This window comes from Rutilus rutilus, assembly GCF_951802725.1.
Source record: "Rutilus rutilus genome assembly, chromosome: 20".
In the NCBI taxonomy this organism is placed as follows: Eukaryota; Metazoa; Chordata; class Actinopteri; order Cypriniformes; family Leuciscidae; genus Rutilus; species Rutilus rutilus.
In genome coordinates this window covers 20,114,891-20,134,704 of record NC_140225.1, presented here as the reverse complement: position 1 = coordinate 20,134,704, position 19,814 = coordinate 20,114,891, and the positions used below count along the sequence as shown (strand labels likewise).

The following is a 19,814-nucleotide window of genomic DNA, read 5'->3' as shown; positions in this document are numbered from 1 at the left end:
TGTGCCGATGACGCATGCTGAGTTTCGCCAATGTTCTCATAGACTATCTTGGCACCCTGGACGAAGACACTGCATGCCAATTTCATCGGACTAACGGTTGGGTGCGGTTATAGCCATTTTCATGATTTGTTCCCTGTTATAGCGCCACCAAGTGGCCAATCAGCACGATTTTTTCATGTGACCTAAGATTGAGCTCATAAACATGTGTCCCGAGTTTAGCGAAAATATCTCTTTCCGTTCACAATAGCCGTTTTAGTAAAAGTGGCCCCGGTCACATCGAACATTTTGGTTCCCCTTAGCGACCATCGAATTTTTTTTGATGATTATTGATAGTCACTCTCCAGAGAATATTTATGCAGTGGTTTGGTTCCGATCAGGCCAAAAACCTAGGACTAGTTCGCAAAAGTAGGTTTTTCAAAAAAACTCAATTTACTCGAAAATGGCGCATGAAGGGCGAGCAAATCTGAGGCATGCATTTTGTCCACATTGAGCCAAGGATTCCAACGATATAAGATACTTGAGCCTATGGCTAATGGTTTAGGAGTTATGAGCCATTTCGTACTTTTGACCGATGTAGCGCCCCCGTCAGGCTGTTCGGGGCGCGCCTTTGGTGACGTTGTAGGCGGTGTGAGTACTACCAGCCCTCAAAGTTTCAAGTCTCTACAACTTACTGTTCGGTCTGCCCGATTAGTTTCAGATGGAAAATGCTGCATCATGGGAAAATTAACAATAACAATAGGGTTTCAGCGCTACGCGCTTGAACCCCTAATAATATAATGTAAATATTTAAATGTGAAGTTCCTTTAGTGCACATTTGACATTTAGTGGCCATTTACCTCACTGAACTGTAAACACTGAACTCAAAATAATGAATTGGTTTAGGGTAAACTTGAATTAAACAAATTAGTTCAATCAAATTAAATTTATAAGTATTTAGAACTTTCTAGATCTTTCTTTTTCTTTTGAGTTCACAAAACAGACACATTTTAATTAATCTGAACTTGTTTCTTTTAATTTAGACAAACTTAAATTTAAAGGGATAGTTCACCCAAAAATGAAAATTCTGTCATCATTTACTCACCCTCAAGTTGTTCCAAACCTGTATGAGTTTCTTTGTTCTGCTGAACACAAAGGAAGATATTTGGAAGAATGTTTGTAACCAAACAGATCTCGGTCCCCATTGACTACCATAGTATATTTTTTTCCTACTATGGTAGTCAATGGGGACCGAGATCTGTTGATTACAAACGTTCTTCCAAATATCTTCCTTTGTGTTCAGCAGAACAAAGAAACTCATACAGGTTTGGAACAACTTGAGGTGAGTAAATGATGACAGAATTTTCATTTTTGGGTGAACTATCCCTTTAACTGAAATTGGGCTGGGATTTCTATTTCCCAGCATGCTGTGTCATGACACTCGAAAGGGAGAATAAATGCTAAAATTAAGTGCTATATGATGGGTTTTTTTGGCAACACTTTACAATAAGGTCTCATTTGTTAACATTAGTTAGTGAATTATCAAACATTAACAATGAGCTATATCTTACAGCATTTATTAAACTTGGTTAGTAAACAAAAATGCTCATTCATGTTAGTCACAGTGCATTAATTCATGTTAACAGATACAAAATTTGATTTAAAAAATGTATTAGCAAATGCTGAGATTAACATTAGCTAAAATTAATAAATGCTGTAGAGGTATCGGTCATTGTTATTTTATGTTAACTAATGTAGTTAACTAATGTTAACAAATGAAACCTTATTGTAAAGTGTTACCGTTTTTTGTGCAAGACCAATGTTAAGTGGGAGATTTAGTAGTGTTTAATGTTTAGCTATGCTAATTTAGAAGAGTTTCTGTTATGTTTTTTATTTTTTTAGGATTACCATTATGATGACGAGTGGAGCATGAGCTTGGTTTGAGAACAGATGTTATGTTCTATACTGTCATATTTATTGCTATGTTATATCCTTATGTTACATCCTTCTGAACACAAAATATACAGGATTATTAACAACAACATGGTCTTCTAACTGATGAAAAAAACAATAGCCAAGCCTCACATACATGCTTGTGTTTTGATACCATTCCATCACATGAAAACCGATGCCTCCCACCAGTGCATAAGTGGAAAAATCTCTTGCAATATGTTAAAAAAGGAAATCTGTTTGAAAAAGGCAATCTCACATTTCAGCAGGGTGCATTACTGTCGCATGATCAGGATTCGGCTCTCCCTCTGCTTTTGGGGAGGAGCTGCTCTGAGACGCTGTGTTTGCAGAGCTCTGGTGAGGGGTTAAGAGGGGAGATACAACATTAGGCTCAAACCTGGTCTGGACTTGGACAGATACTCAACCTCCATGCAGTGCCAGGAGCTCCTCGTGCAGGGCCTGAGTTTGGGGATGATCTTGGGTGGGGTAATGCACTTTATATGTCTCAGGAAGTCTCACGCTACCTATGGCCGCTACGTGGACACCTCGGGCGGCTCCATGATGGTGCCCGCAAGGCTAGCCTGGTTCCTCCAGGAGCTTCCCGCTCTCTTGGTGCCCCTGCTTTTGATGCTGATCACAGATGGAAAACACAGCACTGGGAAACACCTGATGCTCTGGACCTTCTGCTTGCATTACTTCCAAAGGTAAGCCTGATGGGACAAACATTTTTACAAACAATTTTACAACATTAATGTATAAAATGCAGATATTATAGGCCAGAGCGGGTGACTGCATATAAATCATAGCATCTTTATAATGTCATTGGCATGTCTTCAGAGAGGTTTTGCTTCCATTCACTTTTTTTTTTGGTATGCAAAAAGTTCAGTTAAGCCATTTCACAAACCTGGATGTATTAGCTCACCCAGAACAAATGAGGAAAAAATAACCCTTAATTCGAAGACAAAAGGGAACGGACTGGGTGGAATGTTCTGGATTCCTGCTTCTTTAACAATCATACTGTGCTGACAATAAATTGAGATTGCGGAACATAACATAATATCTGTAACATAATATCATAATATAATAGTAATTAACTGAATCAAAAGCAGGTGAATGACGCGGAAATGTAACATAATATCTGTAACATAATATCATAATGTAATAGTAATTAACTGAATCAAAAGCAGGTGAATGACGTGAGAAATGCTTGGATTTAGGATTGTGAGCAGGTGTTCGCAGACACACAATAACAGTCGAAATGTAATGCACTGTTGGCAGATGACCTAACATACAAATAACATTCTGGTTTCCAGGAGCTGCATCTACTCTCTGCTGACTAAAGGGCGGCCGTATCCGTTCAACATCATGCTGTTAGGGATGGTGTTTTGCTCTATTAATGGCTTCCTGCAGGCACACTATCTGCTGCATTGTGCTACATATAACAACACATGGTTTTCTGATGCCTGTTTGCTAGCCGGTAAAACACGTTTACTGAAATAATTATTATAATAAAATTGTGTGCTTTTCAAAATTATATATATATACAGTACCAGTCAAACGTTTGGAAACATTACTATTTTTAATGTTTTTGAAAGAAGTCTCTTAAGCTCATCAAGCCTGCAGTTAAAAAAAAAAACAACAACAAAAAAAAAAAAAAAAACAGTAATATTATGAAATATTATTACAATTTAAAATAATGGTTCTCTTTTTTAATATACTTTAAAATGTAATTTATTTTTGTGATGCAAAGCTGAATTTTCATCAGCAAGTACTCCAGTCTTTGGTGTCTTATCCTTCAGAAATCATTCTAATATGCTGATTTATGATCAATGTTGGAAACAGTTGTGCTGCTTAATATTTTTTTTATAACCTGAGATACTTTTTTCAGGATTATTTGATGAATAAAAAGTTAAAAAGAACTGTATTTATTTAGAATAGAAATCTTTTGTAACAATATACACTACCGTTCAAAAGTTTGGGAACGATAACTATTTTTTTTTTAAAGAAATTAGTACTTTAATTCAACAAGGATGCGTTAAATGGATAAAAGGTGATGGTAACGATTTATATTGTTAGAAATGTTTTTGTTTTGAATAAATGCTGTTTTTATGAATAAATGCTGTTAACGTTTTACTCATCAATGAATCCTGAAAAAAGTATTCCAAAAAAATATATTAAACAGCACAACTGTTTCCATCATTGATAATAACTGAGTATCAAATTATCATATTAGAATGATTTCTGAAGGATCATAAGACACCAAAGACTGGAGTACTTGCTGATGAAAATTCAGCTTTGCATCACAAAAATAAATTACATTTTAAAATATATAAAAAAAGAGAACCATGTTTTTTAACTGCAGGCTTGATGAGCATAAGAGACTTCTTTCAAAAACATTAAAAATAGTAGTGTTTCCAAACTTTTGACTGGTACTGTATATATATATATATATATATATATATATATATATATACAGTGCAATGCATAAGTGAATACACCCATGCTAAAGTTGACTAAAAAGAGGAATAAAAAATCATCTTTTGGAAATTGAACTAAATGCCTTAATTTAAAAAATTAGGAAAAATCCAACCTTTAAGGACACCAATTTTCTTTGTGAATGAATAATGTATCGTAAATAAATAAATGTTCTTCCTTAAAATACATGGTGCATAAGTGAGTACACCCCTATGTTAAATTCCCATAGAGGCAGGCAAATTTTTATTTTTAAGTATTTAAAAAAAATTTTTTTTAGGATACTATGCATCCTGATAAAGTTCCCTTGGCCTTTGGAATTAAAATAGCCTCACATCATCACATAGCCTTCACCATACCTAGAGATTGGCATGGTTTTATTTCAGTTAGCCTAAAAGCTAGTTTGATTTGCATTGAGAGATGATCTTATGGAAAGTACCCCATGCCAATCTCTAGGTATGGTGAAGGCTATGTGATGATGTGGGGCTATTTTAATTCCAAAGGCCAAGGGAACTTTATCAGGATGCATAGTATCCTATTTTTTTTTTTTTTTTTTAATACTTAAAAATAAAAATCTGCCTGCCTCTATGGGAATTTAACATAGGGGTGTACTCACTTATGCACCATGTATTTTAAGGAAGAACATTTATTTATTTACGATACATTATTCATTCACAAAGAAAATTGGTGTCCTTAAAGGTTGGATTTTTCCTAATTTTTTAAATTAAGGCATTAAGTTCAATTTCCAAAATATGATTTTTTATTCCTCTTTTTAGTCAACTTTAGCATGGGTGTATTAACTTATGCATTGCACTGTATATATAACACATTTTTTGCTTATCGTATTATTAATAAAAAAAAAAAAACTGTAACTGTTTTTTAACTGTATTTCTCTAGGCCTGATCATATTTTTCATAGGAATGGGAGTCAATATTCACAGTGACCACATTCTTCGCAGCCTGAGAAAACCTGGAGAAATTTCCTATAAAATCCCTAGAGGTATTTGAGTCTTTTTAATGTTAGCAACACTCATCATTCACTGTCTTTATTTCTGTCTCTGTAAGCAAACTGCAATTAGCTTCGCTGAATAAATGCTGACCTCATTTATGTGTTTATTTTATCTGCAGGTGGCTTATTTGAGTATGTGTCGGGTGCAAATTTCTTTGGAGAGATAGTACAGTGGCTGGGCTACGCTGTTGCTACCAGGTCCTTACCCACATTTGCTTTTGCTTTTTTCACAACTTGCTTTATAGGCCCAAGAGCCTATCACCATCACAGGTAAGTAAACCAAAATTCACAAATCACTTACAGAATTAATAAACTGTATGTCTTCAACATGTTTTCATTGGTATTTGATTGATTTAGAAAACTACATGTGGTTTCTCTAATGTGTTCCAGGTTTTATCATGAGAAGTTCAAAGATTTCCCCAGATCAAGAAGATCTCTCATACCCTTCATCTTCTGAGCAGATAAATGTAGTTGCGTTCTGACAGAAATAAATAATTAATCTTCTTAATTGCTACAGTGTTGTACACCTGTCCGTTTAGTTTGTTTTCATTGCTTGATTTAGCATACAGTACGTGGGAATTTTTGGCACAAATAGGAACATTTATGACTTGAATATGTTACCAGATTGTGTGTAATGGTTTTGACTTCCTGTATGATAAAGGATTAATCATATAAAAGGACACTTTACTACAACTTAATCTTTTTTTATTATTTCTACAGTATGTTATTGCAGTTGTTAATATATTTGTGTGTTACTATGTGTAACCTTTATATTACTTCCTCTATCCCAGCTTAATATGTAGAGACAACTGTAAGTTGGTTGATTTCCTCAAAAAGTGTAAACTGTATGACTCTGTGGTGCTTTTAAAAGATGAACATCTCAGCCATTCAAGACAATTGCATGATTTTGTGTTTACAGGATTATCTGTTTGCTGAACAATGACATGTTTGGTGTTTACACCAATTGTTGATTGAAAACAATAATTATTTTGCTAACAATCATAATTTTGGTGATGCAAATGATGCATAATTTCACTTCATATTTAAAGAAGAAAATATAATGAACAGAAAAATAAAACCATATGTGTTGCTGCATGCATTTTGCAGAAGAACATTGTTTTGGTTTTGCTTAGGTCTGCATGATGAATAAATTTACCACACAGTTTTGCATGTGTGTGAGACAGAGATGATGGTTTGTCTGAAGCGAGTTTGTTGTGTGCTTGTTTGTGTGTTTGGTTCATATATGACTCTCCACTATTTTACTAGCGGTGGTTGTCAATCACAGGCATGTCTGTTGAAAAGAATGGACAATCAGAGGTGATAACTGTAGGTTTTCGTGTGAGTGAGCTCAGGCTCACTTTGTGTTGGCTATATAATCATTTAATAATTTGAAAAAGGTTTTGTTTGCCATGCAGAGGACCAACGTCCACGTATACTGCAAAGTTTTAGAAGTGACAGAGGCATTTAATACGGGAAAGAATCTGCAAAATTCTTCCTTAAATCAAATTGATATGACTGAAAGTGATAAAGTAGCAACAGACGGCAAATGAGCTAATGAGTGGTCCTCTGCAGCTATCTACTGGTTGTAGTGGTACTTTTGTCATTTCTTTTCGAAAGTGTTTGTTTTCCAGCAGATGTCAAAAATTGTCCACTAAAGCATTGCACGATCCCCTTCGAGTCGGTCTCTCAACATTGCATAATAGCTTACACTTTGGGGAAACTCCTTTCCCCAAGAGGATGCCACCTGTGGGACGGGCCCATAGAGTTCCCGGACTCGCACGACGACTCCGTGTTGTGCTTTCGCCCATGGCGAAATGGTGCTAGGAGGATCTGATTGCACTCCTGCGAGGACCTGCTTATCAAGATTCTCAGCGCGAGGCTCACTTTTGTGCTCAATGGCAGCCTGCCAGCAATCACGCCTCCCACTCCTGAGAGGCCGCGAACAGCTCCCTCAGGAAGCTCTGCTGATGAGTTAACGCCAGCCCAGCGCCCACGTTCTCATCGCCCACCAGAACCCCCGTTCTCCTACACTAAACACAGCCTCTGCCCTTCTTCTAACGCGCAGGACCTGGTCTCTTTTGGCTATGGAGAAAATGACACGATGTCCACCAACGCCTCCAACCCAGGTGCCTGGTCTGAGCCCCACTCCAACTTCTCTGGACAAGGATGTCATGAATATTCTTTTAGAGGCCGTGGCCAATATGGCCCTGGAATGGTCAGTCCCAGAGCAGCCGGTGAAAAAGTGGATGGACGGGTCTCAATGCAAACTGCCAGTCGGATGCCCCGCGGAGACCAGCTCCTTTCTTCCATGAGCTCTACGATGAGGTCACACGGTCATGGCCCTCCCCTCATTCAGCCCGAGACCATGCCCAAGAGACCCACCTCCTCTCAGTGGTGGATGGGGCGGACAACCCTGGTTTCGCCCGGTCGCCTCCCGTTAAAGAGGCTCACCTGTGTCCGTCCCGCGGATGGAAGTCGAGTTTGCTGCCTTCTAAGCCAAGTAGGACTACAGCCCATTTTGGCTGGACACAAAACATCTGCCCTTCATACAATGGCGATCCTGCAGGTGTTTCAAACTAGACTCCTGAAGTCCCTGGATGAGGAAGTCCCGGACCTGGAGTCATTTCGCAAGCTGTGCACAGCAGATCTCGCCCAAGGAGTCAGGCGCAGCATGGGCAACCTGGTAGTGCTGCAGCATGTTGCTCACGCTCACAGAATTGTGTGACTCAGACAAATCAATGCTGCTTGACGCCCCAGTGAACCCCTAAGGCCTCTTTGGTGCGGAGGCACAAAAACAGTCTAAAATTATTACCCACTTCCTTCCCAAGCAGCCAATGCTACCCTTCAGGCAAGATCAAGGTCATTTTCAGCGCAGTGGGCAGCCCCTCCGCTCAAAGCATGCTCCATGATCCTGAGCCGCCGATGCGTCAGAGACCTAACAAGAAGTCCTGTTATGGCGCAAAGCAAGTTACCCGCCAGTCCAGGCGCCCAGCGGACCAGAAGCAGAGTTCCTGAAGGTTCTGTTCGGAGGAAGAGAGCGATGTCCGTGGAGAGAGGCGGACTGCCTTCCAAGAGAGCATGTTTCTTTTCACCGTTCCCCCTGTGAGTTGCAGAGAAATGTTTGAATGTTGTTTTACCACTGCAAAGGGTTATAATAAACACAAAAACAAACATACCTCAATATCAGAGCTCTTTTCCTCCTCACCACTGGAAGAGTCACAGCAAAACGTTTGCGTCTCCGATCACCACAGTGGTGTTTCATTCTTGAATGATCGAGGTTGAGGTCATTTTCAGCGCAGTGGCCAGCCCCTCCGCTCCAAGCATGCTCCATGATCCTGAGCAGACTCACAATTCATATATCATAAATCACAATTGCGACTTTAAATAACTCAATTGTGAGAAAAAAAAGCCAGAATTGCGAGATGTAAACTCCCAATTGTGAGAAAAAAACCCTCAGAATTGAGAGATAAAACGTTTTTTTATTCCTTGTCAGAAAAAAGTTTCCGTATTTAATAGCCAAATCAACAGCAGTAATGTTTATACTGGAAAGGATCTGAAATCAAAGACTACACCTAGTGTGGGAAACTACACGTACAAAACACACACTCGTTTTTCTTGCTTGCAGTATATGATTTCCTAGAGTAGATAGTTCTATGTAGTAATCTAGCAGATTTTGTTACCCATTCAGTCACTGCACTAATTACAGGAACATTACACCATAAGCTACCAAAGGCACAATGACGATGACTTAAGCAGGACCTTTTGCCACACCTAAGTACTTCTTAGTAACCACAAAACTTTATTTTGCTTCATTTAAAAGTTTGCAGATTTGGCCGTTTGAATATTTGCAAAAAGTGCAGGTCACTGACTCTAGCAGCATCAAATAAGACTTATAACTCTCTGTGTTCTTCATATTTTGGTTTTGGAGATCTAATGTATATTTAACGTGTACTTTGCCACATGGAGTTATGAAGAAAAATGAAGTCTCAGATAAATATTTGATTATAAAATATATCAAACCTAGAATCTTTATTTTAGCACAGTTCATTCATCAAAATTCAATTGATATCCTTTATTATATATTTTACATCAAGAACAAAAGTAGCCATCTCAACCGCCACATTCAAAGCATTGAGCTTGGCAGAAAACGAATCTAATATTATGGGCTGATTGTCAGTGTTTTCCAGGAAAACAGGAGAGAAAGTGTGGCACGCTGTATTGAGTGGGGTCTTCTCCAAGTCGGATCTGTCTTCCACCAGACCACAGCCACAGGTTTGCCTAGCAGTGGTTTGGGGGTAGATATCTGGGACCCATCGGTGAGCATATGTCAGGTCAATGAGACAGTCCTGCCCGTCATGCTCTAAGGAAAGAGCCACAGCATGCAGAGAGCTGCAGAATGCCTTGACTGCCATGACAAACTCAGAGTGAGAGATGCCCAGAGCTGTGGCTGTTGTTGTGGCTGTGGACTGATTCTGTAAAGTAAAATGACAAAACATTTAATATAGCAGCAAGCAGAAATTACTGGGCACACACCAATAGTCAAAATCTGGAAGACTTATTCACCAGTGGTTCTCTTGACATTTTCCTGTGTTTTTATAATGAGGTTTTTTAATTTATGCGTAAAATAAAGTCTGTGGTAAACCTAAGCTGACGATACTTGGACGTTTTGTTTTACAGCGTAAATTACACACACTTACTCCCCAAACATTCTTATCTAGTAACTTGTTAGAAACAAGTTTTAAAAAAAATGAAATAAACATAATTTTCGATATGGGTGTGTTTAATTTACGTTGTAGAAAGAATGTCCAAGTATCGTCAACTTATGTTTACCACAGACCTTATTTTACTCATAAATTATAAAAAACTCATAGGAAAATCTTGAGGGAACCACTGGCGAATTAGTCTTCCAGGTTTTGACGTCATCCACACTGTGGCATGAGGATTGTAAGGTTGAGCAGATAGACTTGAGGTCTTAGATTATAGTACACTTAATAACACCTTTAAAATTAAATGGTTGATAGAGTTTTTGAAGAATAGAGAAAGTCTTTGCAATGCATTTCCTAATTATAGATTTAATACTCTTTTTGTTGAAATGCAATTTTTCTGTTGACAAAATTCCTGTTAAATTGGCCAGTTTTCACAGACGAGCCTTGCTAGCATGGAAATTGGTGTGTAAGCACAATTTTTCACCGCACAATTATTTAATATTGAATAGCAAAGACGTATTATTTAAAAACAAATCAGTATTCAATCATACTTGGCTCAATGAGGGGATTATATTAGTAAAAGCATTTGTTTAATTCCAATGGATATTTGTTATCATATACTGAATTTCTACAAAAATTTCAATTATCAGTTAATCCAAAAGAGTTTGCTATTGTTCTTGACGCGATTCCAAAGAGTGTGATGTTACTCTTAAAGGTATAATGGAGGATTTTTTACTTCCGGGTGGATCACCTATACTATTGGTCCTCCTAATTGTCAATCATTCTGGTGAATCAATCAAACTTATTCAAAAAGTGGAGAGGGCGGGTCTTATCTAAAATTCGGAAAGATCCTCCACTATACCTTTAAGGTGATGATACACAGGGCAACTTTTTGAGCAATGTTGCCGAGCGATTGTTACTTGGGCACTTTCCCATTGAAAATGGGCAATACATTTCTATCTGGATAATTTAGATCGGTCGTGGGCCCTGTGTCTCGTCTGGTTGCCCGTTGACGGCAACATTGCCCAGCAATATTGCTCAAAAAGTTGCCCTGTGTATCATCACCTTTAAAGAACTCTAATGGAGTGGAAATCAACATGGATGATTTTTGTGGTAACATTTTCATTGATAATGTTAATGTTTTAAAACAAAAATGTAGCAATAAGGATATAAGAAATGCTCTTTGGTCTGTGTCTTTTCCTGCTGCAATATTCTTTTGGTAAGATCTCTTGGGTCAAAGCATGGAAATTGCCAAATAAGTTTTGTGTTAATAACAAAATTAAGGAAGTGTCTTACAAAATACTTCACAGAATTGATCCTGTTAAGCATGTTTTGGAAAGATTTAAGCTTAATATTTCATATACCTGTGAATTTTGTGCGCTAGAAAAATAAACTCTTTTGCTTCTGTTTTTTCACTGTATGTACTCAAGATTATTTTGGAAAGATTTAGAAACCTTTATTAGTAGAAACGAAAACTGAAGTGTATGATAGAAATTTGTGTATTTAATGTGCTTCTTTTATGCTAAGAATGACAATTTGTAAAGAACAACATATTATAGAGTTATTTATTTATTTTTGTTAGGAAAATACCATATACATAAAAAGAAGTGGGCTCAATGCAAACCATATTTTTCACATTTTAAAAATGACTTTAAATTATATGTAAATCTTTTGGAACAAACAAAAAAGTGCTGAAAACATGTAATGCTTTGAAAGCATTGGATTTTATGTAATTTTTCTATTTCTGGAATGTTTAATGTTAATGTGATAAAATTAATATGTAATACCTCTTGTTCTCATGGCATTGAATTAATAATAAAAAAAAAAAGTAAAAAAAAAAGAATTTGCTCATAGCTCCCCTTGTGGTCATTTTAAGTAGGTATGAGTAGATTTGCCACTAATTAATAATAAATATTAAACATTAAAATAGGTTAAATTGGCATCTTCTAATTTTGTGAGAACTGGTCTGAATATGAACTAGTTTTTGTTAAGATTCATAAAACCTTGTCAAATCTTTTAATAACTTTTGACCAGCATGGCCTCAAAATTAACAAAGTGGTAAATGGCTGTACACTTATATTAAAGCTCCAAAAAAACACACAAAAAAACGTTTCAACCAATTAAGTCTTCATAACATATTTCATCAGGTTGTAATACTATTTTTTATTTATTTATTTTTTACCAATTTGGGTTTTGGATGTTCACACCAATTTATCATCTTCTCTCTTTTTTTTTTTGTTGCTAAAAAAGTAGAATTTAAAGTAGAATAAATTTAATTTCAGAATTCACAGTATGACCAGTATGACTGTATGGGCGATATGACTAAATTCTTTTTTCACGATATGAGAATTTTTATTTCACAATATAGTTATTTTTAAATGATTGTATGTCATTTCTGTTATAAAAAAAAAAAAAAAAGAAAGAAAAGAAGCAAATTACAAATAATAGGACAAATACAATATAACAAAAATATGACTTAAATTAAGTTTTTCCAGTACAATAGATTTATTTAACACACTGAATTACTACACACTGTAAAAAATTTGTAACACTCCCCAATCAAAAATTTAAATTGACCGATAACATCTACATTTTTCAATTGGCCCAAGTGAAATTCTGTAAATTCTAAAATTAAATGTACAGATTTTCACTTGGGCCAATTGAAAAATTTAGATGTTATCGGTCAATTGAAATTTTTGATTGGGGAGTGTTACAAATTTTTTACAGTGCAGAAATTGAATATAAAAATAAAATATAGCATAGTCTTCACTGTTTGAATTAAATATAAATGTATTTTTATTAAAGCTAAAACAAAGTTATTCAGTCAAGAGCAGCAAGTTATTTTCTCTTTTGTTTGATTCATATTAATGACACAGAGCAGCAGGTAGGTATATTAGGCTGCTGTCACTTTAAGACCAAACGCACGGATCCATTATACTGATACACATCCGATTTACACCCAACTGTTTACCTTCACTGGAGACATAACCAGCTGTGTTTACATGAATACTTACATGAAGACATTATAGCATGTGTATTCGACCATTCAAGCACAATAAGACGTGAAATTTGGGATCACATATCGAGAGACGTGGCTTTCTGTGCACGCGTTTACGCTGTGTGTCAGTCAGTGCGAGCACCGAATTTAGTTTTTTTAACATCGAGCACGATCTGAGAGAGGCATATGTATTTACATACTGCAATATACACAATATAGCAAAATCTCTAACAACAGACATCTTATACCGTGGTAACGATATACATCGTCATTCCACCCAGCCCTAATTCACAGTCAAGAAATGCATAATGCATGCATTTTTCATAACATTTTGACTAGTAAAACTTACTCATCTAGTAATTAATACTGTAGAAATGCAACCGAATGTGATATGTAACTCAGTGGAACAGAATACCATGTGTGTGATGTGGGTGGCCAGCAGTGTCTCGGTGCAGCCTCCTCCAAGCAGGGCGTAGGGCTCCCTCAGAGTCAGTCGCAACACATGTTCTGCTCTTTGACATGTCATCTGTCCAACAAATGAAACGAAATGAAATGTTCATCATATGAGAGAAGTGAAAGAGGGGATTCATGCAATAAGTTTGAATAAATAAATGTAAGTCCAGTGAATCTAGAAAAAGTGGAACTTAAAAATACAAGGAACAAAATAAAAAGCTTGGAGAACAGAGGGAAGAATGCACCCAAAATAAACCTGACAGAATGGTACGGCACAACCAGGGATTGCAGAGCGGGGCAATAGATTGAACCTTCATAAAATACACTATATTGCCAAAAGTATTGGGACACCCCTCCAAATCATCAGGAGCCCAGTGAATTTAAGAGTGGTACTGTGATAGGTTGCCACCTGTGCAATAAGTCCATTCACGAAATTTCCTCACAACTAAATATTCCACGGTCCACTGTTAGTGGTATTATAACAAAGTGGAAGCATTTGGGAACAGCAGCAACTCAGCCACGAAGTGGTAGGCCACGTAAAACCACAGAGCGGAGTCAGTACATATTGAAGCGCACAGTGCGAAGAAGTCGCCAACTTTCTGCAGGGTCAATAGCTACAGACCTCCAAACTTCATGTGGTCTTCAGATTAGCTCAATAACTGCGTAGAGAGCTTCATGGAATGGGTTTCCATGGCCGAGCAGCTGCATCCAAGCCTTACATCCCCAAGTGCAATGCCGAGTCGGATGCAGTGGTGTAAAACACACCGCCACCGGACTCTAGAGCAGTGGAGACATGTTCTGGAGTGACGAATCACACACCTCTGTCTGGCAATCCGATGGACGAGTCTGGATTTGGTGGTTGCCAGGAGAACAGGACTTGCCTGACTGTATTGTGACAAGTGTAAAGTTTGGTGGAGGAGGGATTATGGTGTGGGGTTGTTTTTCTGGGGTTGGGCTTGGCCCCTAATTCTTAATGCTTCAGCATACTAAGACATTTTGGACAATTACATGCTCCCAACTTTGTGGGAACAGTTTGGGCATGGCCCCTTCCTGTTCCAACATGACTGCGCACCAGTGCACAAAGCAAGGTCCATAAAGACATGGATGAGCGAGTTTGGTGTGGAGGAACTTGACTGGCCTGCAGAGTCCTGACCTCAACCCGATAGAACACCTTTGGAATGAATTAGAGCGGAGACTGCGAGCCAGTGTCCGGTTGCATAAAGCACCTTAAGTTTTTCCCTTAAGTATGAGACTTAAGGCGTGATTTCCCCTCAGCTAAGGGAATGACTTAAGGATGTTGCATATAATCCCTTAAAGAGTTATCTTAGGTAAGGGAAACTGTTAAGTGTTTCACGACAGTGACAAAGGTTTTTCCGCTATAAAATTCTATTGCTGCACGGACATGTTATTTGTTAATACAGATAGCGGTAAGTTTCCCAGAAAACAGCATAACATGGATAAGGAAAACATAAAAGAAAATCAAATATGAAAAAGAAGGACCAGACGAGACAGAAACTCAAATTGATAGTTTACTCAAAATTCTGTCGTCATACTCAACCTCATGTCGGTCTAAATCCATAAGACTTTCATTCAACTTTAGAAACAAATAAAGATATTTTTAATATTCGCCTATTATTTCTGTCCATTTATTGAAAGACATAAAAGTAATCCATATGATTCAAGCTGTTTCGGAAGCTCAAACGTGTGTGTGTCATGCGCAAGAACAAACCTCATTGGTTCCTGCGCTTGCGCGCACGTTTGAGCTTCCGTTAACCATATAAGATGTGCTTTATGTGTTTATATGTGAAAAAACGGCAAAATTAAAATTTGTTTATCATATAAAGCGGCCGATCGCGTCTCGTTAGAAGACTTGGATTGAACCTGCTCGCTCCGTGTGTAACACTGAACGTGAAGTTTTCCAAACCTTATGTTATACTTAGGAAAATGACAGTTAAGGGGCTTAATGCAACAATTATCGGTTTCTAAGGGATTACTTAAGGGAAAAATAGATACTCAAGGGAAATTCTTAGGGTGTATGACGTTTCACCTAAAGAAACCCTTAAGAGTTATTTTTTGCAACACTCTTAAGTATAATATTCATTGAATTGGCTCTATCACTCTCTCTCCACCTATAGCTGGTGTGTGGTGAGTGCACTGGCGCTGTTGTACTGTGGCTGCCGTCGCATTATCCAAGTGGATGCTGCACACTGGTGGTGGTTGAGGAGACATCCCCTGATATGATTGTAAAGCGCTTTGGGTGTACAGTAGTACATATGAAAGTGCTATATAAATGCCTCATTCTATTCTATTCTTCTATAAGGGAAACCTATAAGGGCGTTCTTAAGGGAAAATTACACTTAAGGTGCTTTATGCAACCGGGCACAGGCCTTCTCGTTCAACATCAATGCCTGACCTCACAAATGCGCTTCTAGAAGAATGGTAAAAAAACCCCATAAACACACTCCTAAACCTTGTGAAAAGCCTTCCTAGAAGAGTTGAAGCTGTTATAGCTGCAAAGGGTGGTCCAACTTCAAATTAAACTCTACGGATCAGGAATGGGATGTCATTAAAGTTCATGTGCATGTAAAGGCAGACATCCCAAAACTTTTGGCAATATAGTGTATCTGTGATGATTTGACTGCGATATAAAATTGCGCATTGTGAATATTGCGATGATTTTAATGCAGCTTTTATTTGCCCATTATGTTTCCTAAAGATCCTTTTTCGTCTCATGACTTGGGATAATGAGAGCATTAAAACAGATGTTTCTAAACACATCTAAGACAGATGTTTTCGTAAGCTTCATTCAATTTGGTGAATTGGTTCAAACTGTGTGTTTAAATTAATTGGTATAAAAACGGTTATTGGTGCATTTAAATGAAAATAATTAAATGAACACATAAAAATCTTGACTTTAACATGTTGGACGAACCTTCAGTTCTTCAAGCATAGTTTCATTTCTGTGGCAAAGCACCAAGGTGCTAATTGCAGCACCTTTAGAAGGAAGAAGATGGAGCAGCTCTCTGGATCCACATGACTGGAAACAGAGCCCTCTAACCAGCCCATAAGCTTCAGCCGGGACTGGAGAGCAAGGAGAAGCAACAGCCTGAGCACCTGAAATAAAAATAAAATGAAGCCTCTAAGAATGTAGACTGACATTTCTTTTCAATACTATTGTATTGCACAATGATGTTATATTTATAACCATTGTTGGGTGTAACTCATTACTAAGCAATTACTGTAATTTAGTTACTTTTCCCTTGAAAAAGTAAAATAAGGGATTACTCTTAATTTTTCTGTAATTTAATTACATTTACTTCTGATGTAATTGCATTAAATACTGTACAGACTACAATTTTATACCAAACAATAGTGGATTTAACATCAAAATGTTACATCTAATTATAGAATGTATGTTTTTAACATTTAAATACTTTGGTCAGTTCAATAATAATTTATGAAATTTTTATATTTATTTTTAAAGAATTAAAAGAGCAGTTTCATGTCTATCCTTGTATTGTTCAACCGCTCGAGGTTGATATTGGATTAATGCAACACTTTTAAGAGATTATTTAGTACAGTAATATAATTACACTGGTGAAGATGTAATTAGTAGCTAGTAGTTAATTACTTTTTAGAGTAATTTACCCAACACTGATTATAACCAATAAATGATTCAAAGAAGGCATGGCTTTAAATAATAACAATCATAAGTAAATACATACAGTACAGTTGAAAAGTTCAACAAAAGTACAATTGAAACAGTAATATTGTGAAATATCATTACATTTTAAAATAGCTATTTTCTATTTTTATTATATTTTAAAATGTAATTTATGTCTATGATGGCAAAGCTGAATGTTCAGCATCATTACTCCAGTCTTCAGTGTCACACGATCCTTCAGAAATCATTCTAATATGCTGATTTGTTGCTCAAAAAACATTTCTTATTATCAACGTTGAAAACAGGTGTGCTGCTTAATATTTTTTTTAAAGTTGACTTTTTTTTCAGGATTAAAGTACAAAAAGAATGGCATTTATTTAAAATAGAAATATTTGTTTAGCCTACATTAAAATTGTCTGTCACTTTAAATCAATTTAAAGTGTCTTTGTAAGTAGAACGTAAGTAAGAACGCCAAGTTGAAATTGTGTTTATTTTCTTAGGAAATTAGATTTAAAATAAGTTTTTTTAACATGTATGTTATATTCTGTTATGTTTTATTCTGAAAAAATGACTAGTTTTTAAATATACAGTCAGAGCTGGAAATACAACTTAAAACTATATTAAACAATTCAGAAAACAGCTTTAAATTCATATTCAATTCTATAAATATTCAAAAACATCTACCTGATATCTGGATAAACGGCTCCATCAGGGCAAGTCCAAGCCTCTCTATCACCACCACTCCATGTTCCCTGAAGTAGTGCTGAAGGACTGGATGTACTACTTTCTGACAAGCAAATAAGCTCACTTTGTCCTTAACAACTTGTTCCCCGAGCTTCAGGAGCTGCTGAAGGAGATCAAGCTCTGGGTCCACTCCCCTGTGGATCTCCAATGTTACATCTCCAACCTCAGACATATCACCTGACAGTGATGCACTGAAAACCACCACTTTAAATGGACCAGATCCCAGTCTCTTAAGATCTGCAGGTTGAAGCATCTCAGGGACATCCACCAGCAGTCCAGGGAAAACAGAAGAATCGCTCACCGGTTGGCCCTCAATGCCGATGGTAACTGTCCTTCCAAAGCAGGCCACATCGGGAGAGTTGCAAGGGATTGAATACAGAAAGGACTGTGCGATCAGTGAACTGATATGCTGTGTCTCCCTGCTATTCAACATGCAGGCTGGTTTGCTGGTGATCATGCTGCGGGCCAGGGCAACGAGTGAGTTACAGCTGCTGAAGTCTACCGGGACCTTACAACCACAAGAGTCTCCTTTAAGATACATGTTGCACTCTTCCACAAGATGTTTGTATGACTTGGCTGCAGCAACTGTTCTTAGGTTATATTTTTGAGTATTTTCAATAAGTCTCAGCATGAAAATCCCCATAAACAGCCCAGAGTCACTGTAACATGCGGTGTGATGTTGAACAGAAGTTGAGATCAGTTTGAGAAGCGGCTCAGACATATCTACTCGCTTGAGCAGCGCTGTAGAGGTTGAAGTGGTCAAGACGTGGCCACCAACATTGTTGTGTATTTGTTTCAGTCTGCCAGTAGGTCCATAGGCAGTACTGAGTATATTTCTCAACAGAGCTATCTTTTGGCAGATGTTACTGTCGGAAAGTGGTTCATCTGTGCACACAGCAGGTTTCTTCTTACAAATGCGAGACATACTGTGGTTTCATTCAGAGAAATTCACAGAAGGTTATTGATACAGCTCAGTTGCTTTGTAATAACTTAGAAATTAATAGATCACATGCGTAATAGTACGATATTATGATTTTATGTAATGATTGATCAATATTGTAGTAGCATAATATCTTTGATTTAAACCAACATCAAGATTTTAGGTTAACATGTGTATTAAAGCATACATGAGAGTGTATATTTAAGGTCAACGTTTCTCTTAGTTTTTCGACCTTTTTACCTTTAATAGTTCATTTTAAATGGCCCTGTAGCGTGACTACTTATTTTATAAATAATAAATAGTCCGTAGACAAATAATATGAGGTCATAAAGACTGCTTACGTAGTAACAAAACAATTAGTAAAATGCTGTTTTGGAGTTAAGCAAGTATTTTACGTCAACAACCTTTTAACATAATCTTACTAAACATTATCATACTAAAATGACTTGATGGCATTATAGAATTCTTTCATATGACAACTCTTGTTGCTGATTTGTAATTAAAAACAAACTCAATAGATTATAAAACGCGAGGAGACGTGTAAAATGTACTTTACGAGGCTCGTACATTCCCCAAAGTTAAGCTTATTGTTCAACGAACTAACCAAAACATAAGAAAGAAAAACCAAACCGTACGACAGTAGCCGAGCAGCAGATTGTGTTTACGTCTTTACAACACATGCTCTAATGTGGCAACCAAACGTGCCAGTTAAAAAGTATTTAACAATAGAAACCAATAAAATAACCATTGGCTTTTACATCGTCAACATTACACATTCAATGCGAAACTATCATTTTGTTAAGATATATAACATCATGGATATTTCGCAAATTACGAATAACTATCATTACTGTCCGGCAAAATATATAGCCTCCTATATCCGACTGCGTCTCTATGACAACT

At 37.0% G+C, this 19,814-nt stretch overlaps 2 protein-coding genes across 3 annotated transcripts; one reads left to right on the top strand and one right to left on the bottom strand.

Annotated features, from left to right (window-relative positions):
* Positions 1-2,355: 2,355 nt before the first annotated feature.
* Positions 2,356-5,905, top strand: srd5a2b (steroid-5-alpha-reductase, alpha polypeptide 2b; the record flags this gene model as incomplete). The annotated part of the gene is made up of 5 exons (XM_084391926.1): positions 2,356-2,630; positions 3,240-3,403; positions 5,296-5,397; positions 5,526-5,676; positions 5,797-5,905. 5 exons carry the CDS (start codon positions 2,356-2,358, stop codon positions 5,861-5,863), a joined length of 759 nt encoding a protein of 252 aa, XP_084248052.1. The 3' UTR covers positions 5,864-5,905.
* Positions 5,906-9,406: 3,501 nt separating this feature from the next.
* mkks (MKKS centrosomal shuttling protein) lies at positions 9,407-19,596 on the bottom strand. 2 transcript variants are annotated; one of them, XM_084391552.1, is made up of 5 exons: positions 19,547-19,596; positions 17,912-18,897; positions 16,496-16,677; positions 13,526-13,636; positions 9,407-9,878 (listed from the first exon to the last, which is right to left on the bottom strand). In XM_084391552.1, exons 2-5 carry the CDS (start codon positions 18,894-18,896, stop codon positions 9,465-9,467), a joined length of 1,692 nt encoding a protein of 563 aa, XP_084247678.1. In that variant the 5' UTR covers position 18,897; positions 19,547-19,596; the 3' UTR covers positions 9,407-9,464. The 2 variants fall into 2 exon arrangements, with proteins under 2 accessions (XP_084247678.1, XP_084247677.1); XM_084391551.1 differs by having other exon boundaries at positions 17,912-19,561.
* Between the last annotated feature and the right edge of the window lie 218 nt (positions 19,597-19,814).